Source organism: Mytilus californianus, unplaced genomic scaffold (assembly GCF_021869535.1).
Source record: "Mytilus californianus isolate M0D057914Y unplaced genomic scaffold, xbMytCali1.0.p SCAF_1, whole genome shotgun sequence".
NCBI classification, from domain to species: Eukaryota; Metazoa; Mollusca; class Bivalvia; order Mytilida; family Mytilidae; genus Mytilus; species Mytilus californianus.
In genome coordinates, this window is record NW_026262581.1 from 54,926,067 (window position 1) to 54,947,521 (window position 21,455).

Consider the following 21,455-nt stretch of genomic DNA (forward strand, 5'->3'; position numbering starts at 1 on the left):
AAGTCCTATCCTATAAATTCTGGAACACTCTGAACATTTACTTGTATTTATATTCTACAAACATTTTGTTTAATAATTTATCCAATCATACAATAGTGATAACTGTTATGGTCTGGATTTTTTTTTGGATACACTTATTGATACTTTAGTCAGTCTTTTCTTACTGCATAAAGTACAACTTGTAACTATCCATAAGTTTAAAAATTTACCATCAATCTCCTCTCCATTTATGAGTGCCTCTTCTATATCAAATACGTCTTCTGAACCGTCTTGTTTTTCAAGTTCTGTTAACTAAAATAAAACAAAATTTTACGTTTTACTTGAAGTGTCATTCCAACTAGTTCTTAAATTCACACATATATATAATATTCCTAATTTCAGAATATCAAAATCACCTGTGTATGAAAGCTCGATCTTTTCACTACTGTAAATTCAGAACTTTTTGCGATGTTTTTATCATTGTGAAAATTGCAACAGAAGCTTTTTTCAGGTTTTGCAAAAATATATACAGGATTTCATAAAAATTGTTCAATAATCACAAAAATAGATGCATGCAATATTTTCTGAATTTACATGTATTAAAATCTGTAAATATAGACCAACAAATCAGAAACTCCAGAACTCTTCAAAACCAAAGGGGGATAACTTCAAAATCAACAAGAAATGATTGTAACAGGATGCTGTTACGAAGTCTCCCAAACGAAGCTCCCATAATTCGTAATTCCCAGGGTCGCCTGACATTGGGCCACATCCAGTGAAAATTGGTTTGGTCCAGTAAAGTTATATGCATAAGTGATGCCTGGGGACTAACCTTGTATATCATTCAAATCATCTTGGCATGACAAACCAGAATATATATGGTTTAGGGATGGGGATCTCGACCATTTACAAGATACTAGAACATTGGGGGTGGGGAGGAACCCCTGGGGACTGGCCCTATACGTCATTCAAATGTTCATTACATGAGGAACAGGAATATATATGGTTTAGGGGTGGGGATCTCAACCATTTACAAGATATAAGAACATTGGGGGTGGGGGGAACCCCTGGGGACTGACCGTATACGTCATTCAAATGTTCTTGACATGACAAATAGGAATATATATGGTTTAGGGGTGGGGATCTCGACCATTTACAAGATATTAGAACTTTCTCAAATGGCAGGGGGTGGGGGTGACCCCTGGAAACTAATCCTGTATTTCATTTGATGTGCTTTATCATGACAAACCAGAATATATATGGTTTAGGGGTGGGGATCTCAACCATTTACAAGATATTAGAACTTTCTCAAATGGCAGGGGGTCGGGATGACCCCTTGGGACTAACCCTGTATATCATTCAAACCATCTCAGCATGACAAACCAGAATATATATGGTTTAGGGGTGGGGATCTTGACCACTTACAAGGTATTAGAACTTTCTTAAATGGCAGGGGGTGGGGTGACCCCTGGGGACTAACCCTGTATTTCATTTGATGTGCTTTATCATGACAAACCAGAATATATATGGTTTAGGGGTGGGGATCTCGACCATTTACAAGATATTTGAACTTTCTCAAATGACAGGGGGTCGGGATGACCCCTGGGGACTAACCCTGTATATCATTCAAACCATCTTAGCATGACAAACCAGAATATATATGGTTTAGGGGTGGGGATCTTGACCACTTAGAAGATATTAGAACTTTCTTAAATGGCAGGGGGTGGGGGTGACCCCTGGGGACTAACCCTGTATTACATTTGATGTGCTTTATCATGACAAACCAGAATATATATGGTTTAGGGGTGGGGATCTCAACTATTTACAAGATATTAGAACTTTCTCAAATGGCAGGGGGTCGGGATGACCCCTGGGGACTAACCCTGTATATCATTCAAACCATCTTAGCATGACAAACCAGAATATATATGGTTTAGGGGTGGGGATCTTGACCACTTACAAGGTATTAGAACTTTCTTAAATGGCAGGGGGTGGGGGGTGACCCCAGGGGACTAACCCTGTATTTCATTTAATGGGCTTTATCATTTAGAACATTTTCAATTAAAAAGATTGTGTCTATCACAAACGGTTTTCAATTTATAATCATTTGAAAATTTTAAAAAATAAAATCCCATAGGGTTCTATAGTAAAACCCTCTTTTCTTTTTGCCCCTCAAAGTACCCCTTTATAAACCCCATTGCACAAACAAAACCCTGATTGCACCACTAGACATGTTAGTCTAACATATTGTGAAACCCTAAGTTAATCTGACAAGCGGTTTTGGAGAACGGGTGCGGACAAGTTCAAATTTAAAAGCGGCGGAAGAAGAAAAAGAAGAAGAAGAAGAAGAAGAAGAAGAAGAAGAAGAAGAATAATAATAATAATAATAAGAACTGAGCAAAAACAATAAGTCTTCCCAAACTTCGTTTGGGAGACTTAATAACTAAAGGAACACATAGGATTTTTCAACTTTATAATGATCAAAATCCCATCACTCTGGAAGACACACCACAAACTTGTTAACTTCATATACCTGCTTCAAACATTGTGTATAAAAAATCTAAATCTATGAAAGCAATCATATAATATTAAAACTTATAAAGCATCATGTGTCATAGAAAGTGCTTTCTGAAAATGTATAAAAGAGGGCTTTTATAAACTTTGAATAAATTTTTCCTGATTTGAATACTGGATGTTATAAAGAAAATTCAAATGAGTCATTTGTTCAAAATTTAACAAACAAGCCATATCAATAACATAATATTTTCAGGGGTAAAAAAAAAGGGTATAAAATTATTATAAATACTTCTTCAAGCACTTCAGCCATCTGAGAATCTGTACTGCCTTTTCCCTTTATACTAAAATACAATATGAAAATGAGCTAGAATTGTCATACATCTTTTTAATTATATTAAAAAAACTATTTTTCAAGAAACTTAAAACTTTATGATATAAAATTACCAGGAAAGATTTTAGTGGAAAAATGCTTATTCTGTGCATATGTTAATACTTGTCAACACATCCAGTTCTTTTTACTTAGCTGTATCCTAAACCTATCTGGGAAATTTTTCCCATGAGTATCTAGTAAAGTGACAGTGAAATGACATTTCTATCATTCTTGTCTGACACTGTGCGAATTCTTATAAACCTCCAAGCCATTACCAAATTTCTTTCTATACTAGCCCAGATCAGTTATATGTCAATGAGATATATTACATATATATTTAGTAATCAATAAAAGAAATATACACTGATCTTTAAATAGACTCTCTGTTGAAATTGTGATAAACAACTAATGAATTAAATAAAAAAATAACAAGCTCATGCAATGTAATTCTATTCTGTCCATTTTCTGAAAATACCACAAAGAAAAGTCAAAAATAAAACAACTAGAACAAAGCAATACATAATCAAAACTATAAGATATTGTCAACACAATACACTAATACAAATCAGGATCCAATCTAGAGGGAGGAATAGGTTACTAAAACCGTCTTCTAATTTATAATCACTTCTCCCATTTAGTTTTGGGACCTAGTTTTTATGAAGTATTTTACTAGCAATACAAGAGGCAGTCAGATTGACAGCAAACCAGATTTTCCTGCATGAAAATGACATTTTCAAATCAGGACCACCAAACAGGATCAAGTAAAACAAATTCAAGGAATTTTTGTATGGTTCAGAAATAGAAAGGCCAAATATCATGGGTTTCTAGATTAGTACCTGAAGCAAACAATACACATCCTTACTTTTCTCCTCCTTAAAATAAGAATATATTTAAATAGTAAATAATATAAATAACAAAGTAAAAAGGTTGGCATTGCCAACAGTTGATCCCTGTAAAACATAAATATTAGAAGAAAACAAAATGTGTATTATATAAAAATAAGGAGATGTGGTCTTATTGCCAATGAGACAACTATCACCAGAGATCAAAAGATGAGGAGGTCATGTATGATCTATGATAATTTCCTTGTACAATGAGCATTGTAAAATTTCAAACTATTGGCAAACAGGAAGTGGCTACACGGCAGATGTAAAAATTGCTTACTCGCTTCAATTCAATATTATCAAGCTGCAGACAAAATATTAAATCATTCCCTTTCATGGAAGCTGAGAAAACTTTCACAAAATCTTTCTTTCGAACAGACGGACAAGACAAATGGACATAGTTGTGCAGTTACTAGACTTGGTGACGCAGCTAAAAATGTGACCAAGCAATCACTAATTGTCCCTATATAATTTTTTTTCTGGCAGTATAAAGTCAGATATCTAGAAACCAAAATTGTTATAAATGATTTCTGCAAAATACAAATTTTTACAAGGTTTACAAAAAAAAACACCTTTTGGAACCATCTGCAAGGTCTGGGGGAGATGCCAATAACATTGTTTAAAATTTTATAATTATGAAAATTCAAAATTCGAATTCTCATATTCATTCTCAATTATCTTATGAAACATCTCAAAATTCTTTTGATCTTTAGATGAAGATCACATGAAAATAGTTTGCTGAACATCATCTGTGCATTGTGTTACGAAACATTGCATGTATTGCAAATTATGCAATTACCTTCTTTTCCTTGATGGACTGTACTATCAGATAACTCTTCAGGACTTCTCCTTAAACCTATCTTCATTCCGATCTGTAAAAACAATGTTTACTTTTCAAGGCATGTATTTAGACTGATTCACTGTTTATAACACATGATACACTCATCATCATCATTTTTATCATGAAATAAAAGATGATTTGCAATGAATAAATTAGCAGACTTTTTTTTTATTAAATTTTTTCTGATGGACGGACAAAAGAATGTAATAATATATGATGTTCAAATCATTTATAAAATCACTTATATTATTTCCTCTTTCAAAGCACTTAAGTTTTAAAGTTAAACTTGATTACCAAGTCCCTATCCAATCTACACTTGTCTGTGTTTTCAATTCTATAATCTCTAACTTGGTCATCTGGAAAAACTGTTGCTTCACATGGTGAACAATTCTCCAAATCATCTGAAGTCCTGAAAAACATAATTCATCTAAAGAAACCAGAAATCAACTACTCCAGGTATGTATGGTTATAGAAACTAATTTATGCATAACAAAAGATCGAAAATTGAAAAGTCAAGCTCATAGAGAGTTCATAAATATATTAACACACCACCCCAGCTGTTGCAGTCAAATGTCAAATATCAAAAGCCAAAGGGTAAGGTCAAAATTTGACTTTTAGATGTAGTTATAATGGTACATGACACTTTTATATAAATGATAACACATCCACTTTAAAATATGCTAGGTGAAACAATAAAAAATTTCTATGAACTAGTGGATCCTGATGATTAGGATCCACTTGAGCGATGGTACACAATATATAAGACGTGTGGAATCTGCAAGCCATTGAATAAATGAATCTTAAGTCTATTTGAAAAAAGTTCTGAGCTAGATTCCATTATTGTTACATAACATACACATTCAAATGTCACTAAAGGAATTGGACCCCATTACTGATAGTAAACTACTACATGAAAACTACAGGATTTCTAGAGGCTAAGAAATTTTGTAACACAATAGGCCTATTCAGGTTCACTAATACAATTCGTAGATAAACACATCAAACTAGATCTGATGACTTTATATAACCACAAAAAAATAAAAGCAATAGTTCTGTATGGTCTTTCCCTTTGTGAGGGCAGCAAACAAAAACTTCTCAAATGAAAATATAAAACTGTATGCACTACTACCTACAACTGACCTTGACTTTCCTGATGCTTCAGAACATGCAACAGTATCTTTGTGATCTTGAAAATGATATAACTTCAAACCACCAGGTTTTTCCAGTACCAGTGATGAAATGTTCTGATCTTCCACAATATCTGGTATGTGCAATTGTTTTTTCAGCATTCTTCTAACATCTGGAGAAGCTTTGGTGGACATTTTTGGTAATGGTGTTGATGTTATTGGATATAACTGTGATGTAGAATGTGGAAAAGTAAATTTTCTTCTCTTCAACGGGGTTTCTATAAAATCAGAGGAACTGAATATTCTATTATGGATGTCTATTGGTGACTTGTCGTTCAAGGAACTCTTGTGCCTTTTTTGGGTGTTATTTGGTCTCTGTGGAGATTCAGACTCTTGCTGGTACTTCCTCAAAGGTGTTATCTGGAAGTCTTCAGAAACAAACATTCTTTTTTCTGAAGATTTTTGTGAGATATTTTTATCATACTTTTCAAATGCTCTTTTATGTTTACTTTTTGAATAATTTGAAGGTACATGAATTTCTGTTGTTCTTTCACAGAATTTTACATTCAGTCCATTACTTGACCTCTGTGAAGACAAAGATTTATCGAACTGAGCAATGGGTAGGTCATTGGAAGAGTCCTTGTGCAAGTTTTTATTTTTCCTATCTAATAGATGCTTGTGTGGGGTTGTGATCTGATTAATATTTTGTTGATTGTCTGTGTTAAATAATGAATATTTAAAACTATTCTTTTCACTCATGTATGATTCATGAAAACTTTCAAGCCTTGGTGTCTGAAAGAAAGAAGTAAAGAAAAATCATGTTACATTGTCATAAACTGTCATGCTCAATTTTGGCATAACATGAATTTTATATGAGATAATATGTTATGATGAAAATCTAAAATCTAACATATAAATAAATAAATTTCATAACTGCTATAAAGAGTGCTATTTTCCTCTCAAATATATGTATGTGTGTTTGTTTATTATGGATTTTCATTATAACATTCTTTGTTAGAAGCAAAAAACTTATTGAACAAAAGTGCTGAAGTGGTATAAATGCAATTATTGCCCCATAAAATGAATCTTTGACAAACTCCTTTTAGGTTCAGATTTTCATTGTACTTACAAAAGCCGCTCGTGTCATCTGCATGCACATTACAGCATTCAAAATATAACCAAAGAAATCTCTTTAGTAAAGAAACTACATTTTAATTTTCATTCAATTCCTGTCCTCTTATATAGGAAGACTCAAAGATTTATACAAGTCTCACTAATTTCATTTTTGTACGTCCCATCAATTAGTTTTAGGAATAAATAAAGAATCCCTGGACCAAGTTGATTGAAAAGACTTGAAACATAAAGGTCTGTATTTGGCCGCATATTCTGTAGACTTTTAATTTATTTACATTTGAAAGATATAATCAAATTGAAAAATGAAGAATTTCCATAGATTAGTTGAATTGTTGTTATAATAATACAACTAATTGGCAAAATTTACTAAAAAATACATTCAAAATATGATGGAAGTAATGAAATTTTATTTCATTTAACCAAAAAAAAGCATTTTTTATGACTTTCTCCTATCATTCACCTATAGATACTTGTTCATAAATGACCACACCCATTAAAGTTTATTACAATTGCTTTTTCAACTCCCTCTCTCTGTCCCATTCAAATGAAAAATCTGTTGTTGTCAAATTTTTATTCATATAAAATTATTTAAAATCTAATTTAGAAAACAAATAAATGTTGAATTATTCTAAATATGTAGAGAAAATGACTATTGTCATATATCACTTGTGACAAAGTGCAAGCTTATACTTTCAAATCACAATTGCTACTAACCTCAGGTTCCAAATCTTTATGCTGAAATTTGTTAGGAAAACTCCTGTCATAATCTTTAAACTGAAATTTCAACTTTGGCTCAGGCTGAAAATATAGATCAATATTGATAAAGCTAATAAATTAACATCAAGTCTAAATTTAAATAATCTATTTAGCTATCAAATGTTCTATTTTTTTTATGCCCCCGCCACAGCAGAGGGGGCATTAAGTGTTACTCTTGTCCGTCTTTACATCCGTCCGTCGATATGTATGTCCCAAAATTGGTTTCTGTTCTCTAACTTTAGATTGCCTCAACCAAATGTTATGAAACTTATACACAATGCTTATTACCACAAAATACAGATCACATTTGAATTTGGATGGCGTCACTTTTACCGTTCTCTAGAGTTATGCCACTTAACAAATAGAAAAATTGCTGAATTTTTCGTTTCCATTCTCTAACTTAAGTTTGCCTCAACCAAATGTTATGAAACTTGTACACAATCCTTATTACCACAAACCTCTGATCAATTTTGAATTTGGGTGGCATCACTTTAACTGTTCTTGAGTTATGTCCCTTTATAACATTATATGTAAGCAGGGCATCATCTGTGTCCCATGGACACATTCTACATTATTTTCATATTATTTACATCCATACTCTTACAACTTAAAGTGCAACTAATTTTCATAAAACTGTTTGCTTCAATTTTTATTCCAGAACTATTTGTTAAGTTATTGCAATCAAACATCGTGAAACAGCATGCTTTAGGTGAAATAAAATTAGATTTAATTTGTTTCAACAGCTAATGTTATACTAAAACAACTCTTTGTGAAATCAAATATAATTGACCATTCACAATAAAAGGAGTCCAAATTAGAACTCTGTCTGTGAGTTTTGGTTCTCAGCATTGTGGATGAGTTTCATAAATTTTGGATGAGGAAAAACCTAAGTTAGAGTGCAGAAATGAAAATGGGACAGATGGAAGGATGGTCAGATAGAAGGATGGAAGGTCAGTCAAGGGTTACACTTAATGCCCCCTCCACCTTGTTAGACAATTGCTTCTTATAGTATCTGAAAAACAGACCTTATTACAAAATTTGAACATTGACCAATGAAGCATGCATAAAAATGAGGTCAAGATCAGATTAGCACAGCCAGACAACATGAACACCATTCATTACACCAAATATAGTGGCCCTATTGCTTATAGTATCTGAGAAATGGACCAAACCAGAAAATCTTACAATTGTCCAATGAACCATAAAAATATGTCAAGGTAAGATGAAACATGCCAGACAAACATGTACACATTACAATCATTCCATAACCAAATAATGTTGGCCTCTTGCTTAAAGTATCTGAAAAACAGACAAAACTACAAAAAACTAAGATTGTCCAATGAACCCTGAAAATGAGGTCAAGGTCAGATGAAACATGCCAGTTTGACATGTACTCCTTATAAAACATTCCACACACCAAATATAGTTGACCTATTGCTTTTAGTATCTGAGATACAGACTTGAAAACATAAAATTAAACTTGATCACTGATCCATGAAATGAGGTCGAGGTCAGATGAACCCTGTCTAACGGATGTGTAGACCTTATAAGAATCCCTTAAACCAAATATAGTTATTCTATTACCCATAATAAGTGAGTATTTGTCATGACAAACAAACTCAAGATACTTGGCATGAGTAAAGTTTTATCCTGTCCAGTACTATAGAAAAAATTTCACATAACATTTCATTGCATATAAGAAAATAACCATCACTGGAAGTTAACCAATCAAATTTTCCCCCTTTTTTAACCAGTGTACAAGCTTTAGTAACCATGTAACCTCAAGTTTCCAAAATATTCTATAGAAACCCCAAATAAAGAAATAATGGTGCTTTGAAATACCCAAGATATATGTTTATGACTCAGAAATGTTTTACTGCAATGAAATGTAGGATCAATTACCTACAACTGTCAAATTCAAGGGAATATTTTTTTTCGACCTATTTTCATATGCAACCGGATGTGACGTACTATGATTTGGTGGTATTACACCTAAAGAAGACTTTTTTGTTGAATAAACTGAATGTGACTTTTTTCCTTTGTAATACTGGTTATTTCAAGTATTCCTGTCAAGTTTTGTCATAATCAGTTCAATAGTTTGAGAAAAATCTAATATAATGTAAGACGACATCTACAGCGATTCGAGCAAAATTTCTTCGAAAAATTCAAACCAAGCCGCATCATGATAGAATATAGTGTGGACCAATAAATGATCAAATATTTATCTCATCTGCCTACAAACAGTTGAATATGATACAAAAGATGACTTTAGGATGATAAATACTACTAATGGACCTCTTATTCTTCCTTATAAAGTCTCTTTTGGTCCATTTATACCTCTCATTTCCTCAAAATTTCTACTTTTTAGGCCAATAAATAAAAATTTTGGGGTAACTTTCACTCATTTATGATGGAAATGTTATTATAAATGATTAATTGAAGTATTCAAGCTGCTTGAACTATCCATATAAAAGTTTACTGTCTCCAAGGAGGTTTCAATAAGACCTTGCGTAAAACTTAAATTTACGCCGCGTTCCAGAGAGGGACATAAAAAACTTCTCTTTTGGTGAATAATTTGTTGTTACTGCTTTAAAAATAATTTCATTTACTTAAAACTATATATTTATTAAAGTATTTCTTAGGAAAAATTTTCTAGTATAGCAGAATATAAGAAATAAGGAGAAAAAGCTCCCCAAGACTCTAAGTATGGCTTGTTCTGTCAACTAATATTCATGGTAAAGTCCTATTTCAAGGAAATTTTCTCATAAAATGTATTTTGGAGACTCAATCCACTCAGAATATTTCATTATTTGTAATATTTCACTTAAATAGCAAGAAATTTTAACACATGAGAGTACTCACAAGGTCAAAGGTGCATGTACAGCTTCCCATATTAGGTGTAATACCACCATTGATTTTCCCCTATTAGTCTTTGTTAAATTTGCACTTTTCAAAAAATTGTGCAGAATTTATCTTTGTTTCAAATAAAGAAATACTTGGCATGAGTAAAGTTTTATCCTGTCCAGTACTATAGAAAAAATTTCACATAACATTTCATTGCATATAAGAAAATAACCATCACTGGAAGTTAACCAATCAAATTTTCCCCCTTTTTTAACCTGTGTACAAGCTTTAGTAACCATGTAACCTCAAGTTTCCAAAATATTCTATAGAAACCCCAAATAAAGAAATAATGGTGCTTTGAAATACCCAAGATATATGTTTATGACTCAGAAATGTTTTACTGCAATGAAATGTAGGATCAATTACCTACAACTGTCAAATTCAAGGGAATATTTTTTTTCGACCTATTTTCGTATGCAACCGGATGTGACGTACTATGATTTGGTGGTATTACACCTAAACACTGCATGCAGTTTTTGGTTTAAACCTATGAGGATCACTATGAAAATAAGAAGATGTGGACAGCTTAATTTCCACCACAGGCCAAATGATGGAGATGTAAGCAACTATAGGTCACCTTTGGCCTTCAAGTTTCAACAATGAGCAAAACCCATACCATATATTAGTTAAGCTATAAAACCTTTTATATGACAAAATATAAAACAATTCAAACGAGAAAATCAACGACCTGATTTATGTATAAAACAAGAAACGAAATGAAGTCCACCATCTCCTGCACTTGAAGACAGAACTCTACCATGTAACACCAAGAAAGTTTCCAGCATCATATTCATTTATAAAGTATCAATCAAAGTGAAGTATTGAATGGCTTACCTTCTTAAACTTGTATGGATTTGGACTAGAATATGGCTCAAACTTCACACTAGATTTACTTGTTTTCATATCAATCTGATTTTCTGGTTTTACAAATGATGACAATTCATTTGCCTCCCTAGAAAAATGTAATTATTCATACAAAGTATTCATAATAAACAAGATTACATGTTAGAATTATTTTGTATGATACTTCAGGTCTTCAGTGAGGAAATAACAAATAAATGCCACCTATTTTTCAAAGCCGAAGCAAATACATTACAGATGAAAAATGATCAAATTTATATAAAATCAAACAATGACATATTGACTTGTATCACTTGGTATCATAATTATACCATAGTTTGTCATACCATTGCTCTGTTCCTGGAATGACTTTTCTAGTTTTATTTTGATGTTTTTTTTTGTATGAATACGATTTGAAAAAGCAAATGTGAGGTAAACATCAATCAAAATTGTGTTGTAATGAAATGACATTTAACAAACTTCTACCATAATACGCTATTTTCTTTAAAAAATAAAAATGGACAAAAATAAGAAAACTGACATAAATTTACCATTCAAGAATACAAAAAATATATTTTCAAAAGTTTGTTTCAGACATTATCTCTTAATCATAAAAAAGCTTCTGCCAAAGTTTCATAAAATTGTATGAAGGTTTGACAAAGTAATTGATGTGTTACAAACTTTAACCCTAGACTGTATCTACTAGTTAACTGTAATAAACTAAGTCCATTTCTCAGTAAAATATGGAAAAATAAAAGTAAATATTTTCAACATTTTGCTCCGGATACTGTATTTTGGTCATTAACAAGCTTCTGTCCAAATTTCATAAAATCCCATGAAGGTTTGACAAAGTTATTGATGACTGAAAAACTTTAACCTCAGACTAAATCTGAATGTTAACTGTAAAAAAAACTTAAGTCCATTTATCAGTTAAATAAGGAAAAAAGAAAACAAATATTTTCAAAATTTGCTCTGGATACTGTTTTTTGGTCATAAACAAGCTTCTGTCCAAATTTCATCAAATTCCGTGAAGGTTTGACAAAGTTATAGATGTCTAAAAAAAAATTAACCATAGACTGAACCTACATGTTGACACTGCCAACACAGATGACTGAATCTAGGATCGCTATATGTCTCGCTTTTGCGACATAAATGTTGCAGGCTTGGCAAAAATGAAGCAACCAACTTATACCTTACTACGATATTTCTCAAAATATAAAGACAATATACTTTTACCATAATATGTTATTTCACAGAATAGTAAGGCAACAGACTTACATAAAATCATCTGTTGTCAAGTTTCCGAATCTAGAATTTTCATTGTCTTTTGAGACTTTGGATTTGACAAAACTGTTTGAATCCAGTATCTAATTCGTACAAAAGTCCCCATAATTAATGTGATCAAGGTCGGAAAGAGAAAAATTCAAATTAATATAAAAAATAGATTTCTTGTCATAAAATTCTCTCTCAGATTTGTCCACTATTTGTTTATGGCTGTAATTTTCCTCGTCGTCACCTAGAATTGGGTCTTTGCTTGAATATCTTAATCTTCACATATTTGTGTAATTCAAGCTAATGTCTGTTTCTATGTCACACAACATATCAATAACATCTAATTCTTTGATCATATTTTGATCGGAAACGTTATTGGAGGAAATTATGAATGCATCCATCATTGTCGAAGATTCTGCCATTTACGAATTTAGTGCTATTTTAGAAAATGGGAGGGGTTTTCTTTGTTAGGAACAGAAAGGGAAAATTTAACTGAGGCCACCCTGAACAAATTCTTTGTTTGATGTTGCCTACCCATGCCTTGTAGGGTTGGGTAGTTAGGTAGGGATTTTATTATTTTTTTTGGCCAACAACATATTACAAAAAAGGTACGTGTTTTAGACAAGAAAACGACATTAGAGCATGAAAAAAACTTTTTAAAAAATTGAAACTATTTGTGTCATAAAATTTTTAGGGTAGGCTTCTTTTTAGGTGGGTAGGAAGGCAACATAAAAAAATATCAATTTTATTTTTGGCCCTTTTCTTATAAAAAAATATTTTCAAAGAAAAAAGGAATAATAATATGCAATGTATATTTTTAACAGCAAAAACTGTGATAGGTTAAAGCAGATATTTTATATTTTTTTGAAAGTTTTGCAGTATTTCGTAAATTATACTATAGTCTTTAGCGAAACCCCTCGGCAACACCACTCAAATTTGTCTTGTGGGGTTATTGCAGGGGGATTCACCAAAAACTATGGTATAATTTACAAAAACACTGCAAAACTATCCAAAAGATATGAAATATCTATAACTTAACAGATTATGTATGAATAATGTGTTAAGAGTCTTTGAGATTAAGGTCTATCTACAGGAATCATTAAAATTTAAAATTGATCAATGAACCATGAAAATGAGATCAAGGTCAAGTTATCCATATTAGATGTACCTTACAATGATTTATTGACCAATTATAGTTAACATATCACTAAATTTAGAAACTGAGCTAATAAAAAAAAATTAACATTGTTTATGAAACAATAAAAATTAGATCAAGGTCAGATGAATCAAATTAAAAATAGTCTTTTGTAGCTTACAATGATTCAAGGCACCAAGACATTTTTGAATTTTTACCTATAGTTCTTAAAACAAGAGGCTCTAAGGTGCCTGTGTCTGACACTCACCTTGATCTATGTACATCTTCAACAATGACCATTATCTTACACTGTAGACTACAATATAATCCATGACTCTTTTTGTTAATCTTGTAGTGCTGATTTTATTTTCTGTTAAAGTTACTCTCTATCAACTATAGTTTTTAGTTTTTGCCCCTCCCCCCCTCCCCCCCCAAAAAAATAAAGGTCTAAAAAGCCTGTTTCACTCACCTGAATCTTCAACAATGGCCACTTTTTATTAAAAATCATCCTTAAAGGGGAACAACTCTATTAAGAGATAACTGTCAATTTCAATCATGTTGACATATTTGAAGATCTTATCCTGCTGATAATTTTTCCTTCCTAAAGTTTCTATGAAAAAAAAATGTAAAAATTATCATTAAAGGGCAATAACCCCAATAACGAGTCCACTGAAGATTTCAACCATTATGGCTTATTTGTAGATCTTGTCTTAATGATCATTTGTGCTATTTACAGTTTCTATCTATACAGTTTTTAAGATAATAAGCAAAAATGGAATTAAATGGGAAAAATCATCATTAATGGGCAATAACTTTAATAAGGAGTCGACTTACAATTTTAGTGATGTTTGCCTTATGTGTAGCTCTTATCTTGCTGATAATTTTTGTTTTTTAAAGTTTCTATTTATCTATTATAGTTTTTAAGATATTAGACAAAAAAGCAAAAATTCGGTAAAAATTGTCATTAAAGGGCAATAACTCTAATAAGGAGTCTTCTGACAATTTTGGTTTTGTTGACTTATTTGTAGATCTTGTCTTGCTGGTCATTTTTGCTATCTAAAGTTTCTGCATATCTATTATAATTTTCAAGATAATAGGGAAAAAAAATTTAAAATGGTAAAATTCATCATTTGAGGGCAATAACTCCTATAATAAGTCAACTGACAGTTTTGACTTAAAAGAACAATAGTAAGAGCTCAACATTCTGAACTTTTTTGCTCACGTCAAAATTTCTCTTTTTATAGCAGTTCTCAAAACAATAAGCAAAACTTGCATTTTACCCCATTGTTCCATTTTTAGCCATGTCATCCATCTTGGTTGGCAGTTAGGGTCATCAGACACATTTTTTAAACTAGATACCCACATAATGATTATGGCCAACAAGTTTCGTTTAATTTGGCCGAGTGGTTTCAGAGGAGAAGATGTTTGTAAAAGTTAACGGACCATGATGACGACAACAACGGGCAACAGACTAAGGATGACGGACACCAAGTGAGCTAAAAGTGGGTAAAAATCGTCATTTAAGGGTTATCACTCCCATAAGAAGTGGACTGACAATTTCAGCTTTATTGACCTATTTGCTGATCATGTCTTGCTGATCACATTTACTGTTTACAGTTTCTCTCTATATTCTAGGTTTTCTACAAACACTAAAAGGTTGAAAACCATCATTTAAGGGCAATAACTCCGGTAAGGAGTTGACTACAATTTCGTCTATGCTGATTATATTTGCCTTTAAGTTTCTCTCTATCTGTTATAGTTGACTGAAAATTTCTGCAATTTGACAAATTTGTAGATTTTGTCATGCTTATCATGTTTTGCCAAAAAGTTTCTCTTTTTATCTATTATAGTTTTCAATTATAAATGCAAAAGATTGGTTAAAATTGTCATTTCAGGACAATAACTCCAATAAGAAGTCGATTAAAGATTTTGTCCATTTGTAGATCTTGTCTTGCTGATCATAATCCTTGCTGTTTACAGTTTTTCTATATAGTTTTTTTCAAAAATTGGGTGAAAATCATCATTACACTAAATCCTAACTAGTTTACTGGCTATTTCACAGATGTTAAAGAGTTTGTAGATCTCATCTATTTGATCATTTTTCTGTTTACAGGTTTTCCTTGACCTTATCTATTATATTTTTGACCAAAAATAAAAAAGGGGACAATAACTCCTGTAAGGAATTGACTGATGATTTTGGCCAACTCTGGTTCCAATTGGCCCAGTTGTTTCAGAGGAGAAAACTTTTGTAAAAGTTAAAATGACTTATAGACGCCAAATTCACTTCATCCTTTGGGTCAAGTGAGCTTAACAACCAACATTATCATAACTATTCAAGCATGAAAATAAGGTCATGATCAGGTGAACAAATAACCAGACAGACATATCAACCTTCCAATGATTGTATAGACCAAAGACTGCTGACCTTTTATTCATATTAACTGAAAACTATTATCACGTATCACAAAAACTTTATATTGATCAATGAACAATGATAATGTGGTCAAATCAAGTGTCAATCCTGTCAGATTGCATTTGATATGACTGTATTTACAGTGCTAATTATATATGATGATGTTTCTTTAATTTTGTAAGTGAGCATGAAAAATTAAGTTTTTAACAGTCCAAATATAGTCTTTCTAAACTAAGGGTTCCATTTAAAGCTGACTATGAACTGCTTTCTTTTGCCAACTTTATTTCACTTTGGTTAAATTGTACATACTTTGTCTCGTACTTTGGTTCATTCAAACTGATTTTTGAAACAGATGATGTAGGTGATACAGTTCCAAGATTAATATCTTCTACCATACGAGAAAATGCAGGCTTGAAAACATCCAAATCGACTTTTTTCACTGGTCTTGATGTTGTATCACATCCTACTAAAACAAAATTTTCAACTTTTTTACCTATTTTTATTCTTTATATGTACAAAATTAAATTTGTTCATTGACGAACACAATTTATTATTTTTGTTCAATAATTTGTAAATATAAAACAGAGCCTTTATCACCTAATACACAAAATATATAGCGAGAGTTGGGTCCTGATGCAGCATGTAACTCTTATGATCAATCAATCACTAAAACAGCTTAAAACAGCACAATTTATTATTTCTTATATATTTAAGAAAATTTCTTTTCTTTTTTGTTTTGTTTTAGTTGTCTCTTCTGTGAGTGTATTGTCCTGAACATGTATGAAATATTTGCCACTGGATGTTAAGCAACCAATAATTAATCAATCTTCTAAGAGTGCATGATTTTTTTTTTATTTGCTCAAAGCCTGACAAAGGTTGTTTTTTTAATAATTTTTGCTACCCAGATCAACTGGCATTACTTGTTCAGTGTGATGTTGAACATGCAACCATTGCTTCTTGTTGTCGTACATCTTGAGTGTTTTTGTTTTGTTTTTTCTTTCAATTTTTGAGTTGATGGCAGACTGTGTGGACACTTGGATAATTAAGAACTGAAATTGACATAATTCATGGACATTTTGTCTTCTGTTGGAGATAATAATTGTGTAATTGTGTAATGCAGGGCTTCCAAAAAAAATTTGAGCCAGCCGAACATTTTTTTTTTTGGTCTCATCCCGATTTTAATCCTTTTTAAAGACTTAGTAACAAAAGGAAACCAATAGTAATCAGTTTGGCATCATATAAATTATGATTGACACAAAAACGGTATTTGACTTGACTTTTTAATATAAATTTCGATGTTCTGATGTAAACTGTTAAATTGACAGTGCACCATTCGAAGTGTGCAACATCAGCTTACTAATATCTGCCGAAGACTCGTTATTTGTGCAAAAATAACGCTGTCATAACTTCAATTACGTTTTTGAAAAGTACACTTACCTCATACCGGATGTTGACTTGACAATGGTAAAACACGGACCAGAGACGGATACGTAAAATCCGTGTCCGTTTCAAAGCACGATTGAGTTATTAAAGTAGCTCTTTCCACTTTATTTCTATAGGAAAAACTCGAAATGAACATTAGATAAAGGTATCAATGATATTTTTAGCATTTTTGAAAAATCGGATGCATAAATAAATCTCGCAACTGCGCCGCGCTTGCGCACAAGTGTACTAGTTTAAACAACATTGTTCTGACGATTTTTCACTTAAAACCTTTACAACTACCTTTTTAATTTTTCATCAAATAATATTCATATACGTTTTTTGGTAATATGAATCTTGTTAACTCAAATTATTTAGATGCAAACCGCTGAAATTTAAGAAAATAACTTTTATTAGACCGATCAATGTCCGGTACTAAATCTACCTGTCGCCTGAACAGGTAAAATAAGCTGTCGGAGAACTAATTTGCCTTGATTGTAATGAGAGGGTATTTAAGTAGGGTGTGTTTTGATAGTAATTATTCATCATGTCACTTTTATGACCGGAAATATGTGGCTGTTTAAAATGTTCAGGTAAAAACTGAGAAGATCGCATGAACTTCATTTTTTTTTCTGAACTATGTTATTAAAATGTCCGTTTCAGCTTCGACACAACAAGTCATTTATATAATTTATCGGACAAGTCCGGAAAATATGACCGTTTTGGAAGCCCTGTTGTGTAGCTGCCTCATCCCTTGACCTACTGTATATTCCTCAGTTTTCTTTTTTTTTCATAATCTTATGTACTTTGGTAAACTACCTTTATGATGTGAATGTGCTACATTAACTGTCTGAAAGGCTCTTAAATCCTGACCAAGTCCATGTTTTCTTATACCAGTTCCTCCAATGCTTCTGTAAACTTGGACTTTATCTGCAAATTTCTTTCTTTCAAAAAATTCCTAAAATGTAAAGGTATTAACTTCATATTTTTCAATCTAAGAAACATAATATGAAAAGGAGTAGGGGCAATAAAGCCCTTGTCCAAATATTAGTACAAATTGAAAAGTTACATTTGTACCATACATATTCTTACATTTCACATCATTTGTTTAAACTACACTAAGGTACAATTTAAGGTGTTCAGAAAATAAAAACAAATTTCACATACAACAAGTAAACATGGCAACAACTATGACAAAATGTGCATAATTTGTAAATTTTCTTGATTTTCCTTGTTTTACGTCAACTTTTAGGTACCGTAGTCGGTCTATATTAGAATGGAAAAGTATGTGCGTACCCAAGAAACAATTCTATATTTGGTAATAATATGTCAATAGTTATAATAAAGCTTCTCTTAAATCATTGTGTTGTTTCTTGCCTGTGCAAGATGTCTCCACAAAGGAAATAATGACGAAAAACTGCATCAGCTTAGCAGTTTTCTTTGTTTTCATGAAATTGGTACATTTTATGAAGTAATTGTGATGTCATCAGTCTTCACAGTAAACTTTTTGGACCACAGTCCCACACCCCATTTTTTTTTGGTATAAATTCTAAAGGCCTATATTAGACTAGTTTTCACATGCCCACCAGGAAGTTTACAAGCCTCAGGCTTCGGACTACTGCATGCATGGTTTATTGTGCATCATAACATCAAAATTTTTATGTAATTCATGTAAATAACATCTGTTACATTGTAGTCTTCAACTTTGAGGCTTTGATTAAGGTTCATCATAAATTTTATTCTAGTTTGATTTCAGGACAGAAAGAAAATGACTCAAAATAACTACCAGAAATGTCATAAAATAAAAGGTAGAGTCATTGATTTCCATATTATAAGTTTTCAGATTTAAATTTGCAAAGGGAAAATAGGGACTGTGATAAGACCTTGAGTTCAGACACAATATAAAGGGCAAACTTCAGAATATAAATATTGATTTATGAATAGAAAACATGAACCCGAGAACTTATTTTATAGGACAATATATATCATGTCCAGCCATGCCTTTAAACTTTCTTAGCACAGTTTTGTCTGTACCTAAGGACCATTCCCAGTCTGTACTTTAATTGAGTAAATTTTGTAGCCCAAATACCGCCATATTTGCAGACAGCTTATATTAAAAAATGAAATCACTTTATAAATTTCATGTGTTTGAGTCGCTTTTCTGGATTTTAGCCTTCATCAAGAATGCTCAAAGCCGCATATTTGAAAGCCAAAGATGTATAAGAACAGAAACAATCGAACAGCTATATGTACCAAATAGGACCTTTTTAAAAACAATCAAAAAAATATTGTCTTAGGGACTTATCATTTTTTACCTGGGAGGGGGGCTGGTCATTTTGAAATCATACATACAAAATTTCTTGACCCCCCATAATATTTCACTATTTTTATTTGATCCCCCCCCCCCGTAAAAACATTAAAAAATGTGATCCCCCCTCTATTATACATGCCAAAATTTTAACAGGCGAATCACTTACATGTATCATGTTATTTCAAGGAAATATTGAAAATGAAATATTCTCAGTGGATTGAGTCTCAAAACTTATTTGAGGGAAAATTGCCTTGAAATAGGGCTCTTCCATGAGGCCTCTTCCATGAATATTAGTAGGTAGAGCAAGCCAGTGCTTTGAGTAGCTTTTTCTGACTTTTTTTTCTAATTTCCTATATTGGGCTATTAAAGAAAACTTGATTCTGAGTATAACTCTGTAAAAAATATACATGAAAAAGTAAACTTTTTGAAACAGTAACAACACATTATTTATATGTCCCTCTCTTGGACGCTGCTTAAACTTGAGTTTTACGTATGGCCTTATTGAAACCTCCATTGAGTCGCTAAACTTTTATATGGACAGTTCATGCTTTCAGCTTGAACAATTCAGTTACTCATTTATTGTCACATTTCATTCTTAAATGTGTGATAGTAACCTCAAATTTTTGATTTATTAGCCTAAAAAGTACAAATTTTGAAGGAGTGAGAGGTATAAATGGACCCAAATGGCTCTTGTAATGAAAACAAAAAGATACATTGGCATTAATGCTTGTTAATTTAGTGATCGACGTGAGTAAAATATAACAACTGAATTATTCAGATTATTAAGCACTTATGCATTTTATATAGGACAAAATGACACAAAATGGCAGCTTCCTACATCACCAAAGTCTTGTGATGTCTTACTTAATTGTACCGGTATATGAATGGTGTTAAAAATATATTTAGATTTGACTCTTGTAATGTTCTTCTTGACATTTTGTCTCTTGAAGTATATGTGAACTACTTATTTGCAAGTGCAAAAAATATTGATCCCCCCACTTTGAATTTATTAAAAAAATTGAACCCCCCTTGTCCACATACAGAAAAAAACTTGATCCCCCCTGCATTTTGACCAGCCCCCCTCTCAGATAAAAAATGATAAGTCCCTTATTCAAGTTATTGTTGTGATTATTTCTGATAGATTATCATTGATAATCCAACAAGGAACTCATGTCAATGGTAATGTAAAAGCCTTTGGCTTACTTTGACCCGAAGACAAAGGTACAAAACTATAATAAATATCTGCCTTTAAAATACTACATATGTCCTAGCATAATATATATTGACCTCAGGCTTACAAGTTACAGATAAGTCACACTATGACAGACAACGAGGGGCATATAATAGCGATTGGTGGTGGAAATATTCTATTCTATATATTCTTGATATAAAAAAAAAGATAATCACACGCTGTAATTTCCTTTCATTTTGCGTTCGTATTCGACTTCTAGAGCCTCCCATCCAGTTCATTTTCAACACCGGCAAAGCAGACGATTGAAGCTCTTCTTCGTTGAAAACCAAGAACAGTACAAAGTTCAAAGTCTCGTATC

The 21,455-nt window shown here is 32.0% G+C and overlaps 1 protein-coding gene across 1 annotated transcript; it reads right to left on the minus strand.

Annotated features, from left to right (window-relative positions):
• Positions 1 to 220: 220 nt before the first annotated feature.
• Positions 221 to 21,403, minus strand: LOC127721567 (uncharacterized). Its single transcript, XM_052228332.1, has 10 exons — positions 21,313 to 21,403; positions 18,414 to 18,552; positions 16,482 to 16,638; positions 11,347 to 11,464; positions 7,567 to 7,650; positions 5,732 to 6,510; positions 4,886 to 5,000; positions 4,550 to 4,622; positions 2,786 to 2,837; positions 221 to 291 (listed from the first exon to the last, which is right to left on the minus strand). Exons 1-9 carry the CDS (start codon positions 21,373 to 21,375, stop codon positions 2,833 to 2,835), a joined length of 1,533 nt encoding a protein of 510 aa, XP_052084292.1. The 5' UTR covers positions 21,376 to 21,403; the 3' UTR covers positions 221 to 291; positions 2,786 to 2,832.
• Positions 21,404 to 21,455: the final 52 nt, after the last annotated feature.